The sequence below is a fragment of the Perca fluviatilis genome, chromosome 12 (assembly GCF_010015445.1).
Source record: "Perca fluviatilis chromosome 12, GENO_Pfluv_1.0, whole genome shotgun sequence".
NCBI lineage: Eukaryota > Metazoa > Chordata > Actinopteri > Perciformes > Percidae > Perca > Perca fluviatilis.
In genome coordinates, this window is record NC_053123.1 from 35,492,355 (window position 1) to 35,494,369 (window position 2,015).

A 2,015-nucleotide genomic window follows, 5' to 3' on the forward strand; every position below is an offset into this window, starting at 1 on the left:
CTACCGCATGGTGGTCTCACAGGAGCCAGGCTGCAGGATCTGAAGATTAACTATGAGTTTAACTGATTTTCTAAACCAGGGGTAAAACAAGGCATAGATCACAGGGTTTAGACAAGAGTTACAATAGAACACAAAGAGAACATAGGATGCAGATGGAGCATTGACCAAGCTGTCACCTGCGAGAGAGACAGAGTAATATGGACAGAAACACATGAGGAACACAACTACTAGAACACCAAGAGTCCTGGCTGCTTTCAGCTCGGATTTCTTTGCCTTTGGAGTCACTGAAAGCTGGAGTGTGACAGCTGTAATGTGAGAGCGCATGGCACGAGCCTGAGACACAGCCACGGCAAATATTCTCAGATATAGAGCTATGATGAGAATAACTGGAACAATAAAGCACAAAACAAGATCTAGAGCTCCTAAGACAAAGTCAACGACAATCACACATTCTCCATAGCAGGAATTATACCTCCCTGGTTGAGTCAGGTCATCCTTCACAAAGAGAAAGCTGTAGGAAACAGAATAGAGCCAACACAGACAAACACAGAGTTTAACTCTGTTCACAGTGACTTTAGTGGTGTAATGCAGAGGGTCACAAATAGCCACATAACGGTCAACTGATATGAGCACCATGTCACCTATTGAGGATGCGGGAATGATGACTATAGCATACTTGAACAGAGTACACACAAGGTCACCAAGAAACCAGCAGGATGTGTTTCTGAAGATTTCTGCAGGCATCAGCACGAGGCCCACTAGAAAGTCTGAGACAGCCAGAGAGAGGAGGAGGATGTTGGTGGGTGTGTGGAGCTGCCTGGAGGGAAAGAGAAAAGCACCATTACACCAACACGTCCTCATATCTAAATGACAAACAAACATTTTATGTTAGTTCTGTCTGAAACAATAGAAACAATCATTCTAAAAACACTCAAGTATTTTTTCTGATCTGTCATAGAAACAGGCCTTATTCTGAGCAGTCAGTTTGATTATCATTATATGAGAAGAACAGTTGTCACATTACAATAACATCATCAATAGCTCCCCCAAGAATCCCACTAAGCCATGACAGTGAGACATCAAGCCAGCATGCACAATACCAGGACCCTGAAATAATATCATAATATCTAAAACTTCAATCATTGAGACAATGATCTTTACCTAAAGTGGGAGACTGAGATGATGACGATCAGGTTGAGAGCTACAGTGAGCAGAGAGATGGAGTAGAGCAAAGTGTGAATGAGCATCACTTCAAACCAAGGAGGTGTCAGCTTCCTGCAGGAGGTGTTGAAGAGTTGTGGAAAGCAGAGCTCTGCTCCGTCCTGTGTCTCCGTCATCAGTGGGAGGATGAAAGAGAGGCCTCAGCTCTCTGCTGAAAACTCTGTCGTACAACTGATTTATCTCTTTCTACTCTTGTCTCCACCCCTCCCTTTCTCCCTCTCAGTCTCTGTTGGACACTGTCTTTTTCTTTTTCTACACATCACTACGTCATCTTCTACACTTTCTCTGTTAGTCCACAAGCCTTTCAATAATATCTGTCAATCTTCTGGCACCTCCAGATTCCATACTTCCAGATCTCGACCAAGCTGAACACATGCACCAGCATGGCCTGGAGCAGGTATAAGCACTTTAATCCTTAGACAACTGGGCGGCAGGTCAGTGATTCAGTTTGTTTCAAGCTTACGGAACCATTAAAAGAGAACTATAAAGGCCCTATAAAGATGCGAGTACAGTTGATAGCAAAAAAACAAACAGAATCGGTCCTAGCAAACTGGAGCTGTTGCAGCTAATGCCCAGAGCTCCCAGTTAGCTAAAACTGTAGTTTTGGGGGCATAACATAAGGAGTGCCTTTGTGCCTCCTTACAGACACAAAATGCAATTAAAATGTCTGTACAACATGAACAGGGCTCTAACGTGACAACAAGATGCGTTTTCAACTCAGACATCCTGCAGCTAGCTCGCCCTGCTAGCTGCTAGCTACCGTCCAAGAGTCTGTGTTCAGCCAGGCTTCTGTG

At 44.1% G+C, this 2,015-nt stretch overlaps 1 protein-coding gene across 1 annotated transcript; it reads right to left on the bottom strand.

Moving 5' to 3' along the window:
- Positions 1-1,337, bottom strand: LOC120569479 (trace amine-associated receptor 13c-like). Its single transcript, XM_039817338.1, has 2 exons — positions 1,162-1,337; positions 1-817 (listed from the first exon to the last, which is right to left on the bottom strand). Exons 1-2 carry the CDS (start codon positions 1,335-1,337, stop codon positions 1-3), a joined length of 993 nt encoding a protein of 330 aa, XP_039673272.1.
- Between the last annotated feature and the right edge of the window lie 678 nt (positions 1,338-2,015).

What these genes read in the sequence shown, in the direction of transcription:
- LOC120569479 (XM_039817338.1), bottom strand. Translation starts at nt 1,337, where the DNA reads ATGACGGAGACACAGGACGGAGCAGAGCTCTGCTTTCCACAACTCTTC. An exon ending in ATCTCAGTCTCCCACTTTAG is followed by an intron (nt 818 to 1,161) that starts GTAAAGATCATT and finishes CTTTCCCTCCAG; the next exon opens with GCAGCTCCACACACCCACCA.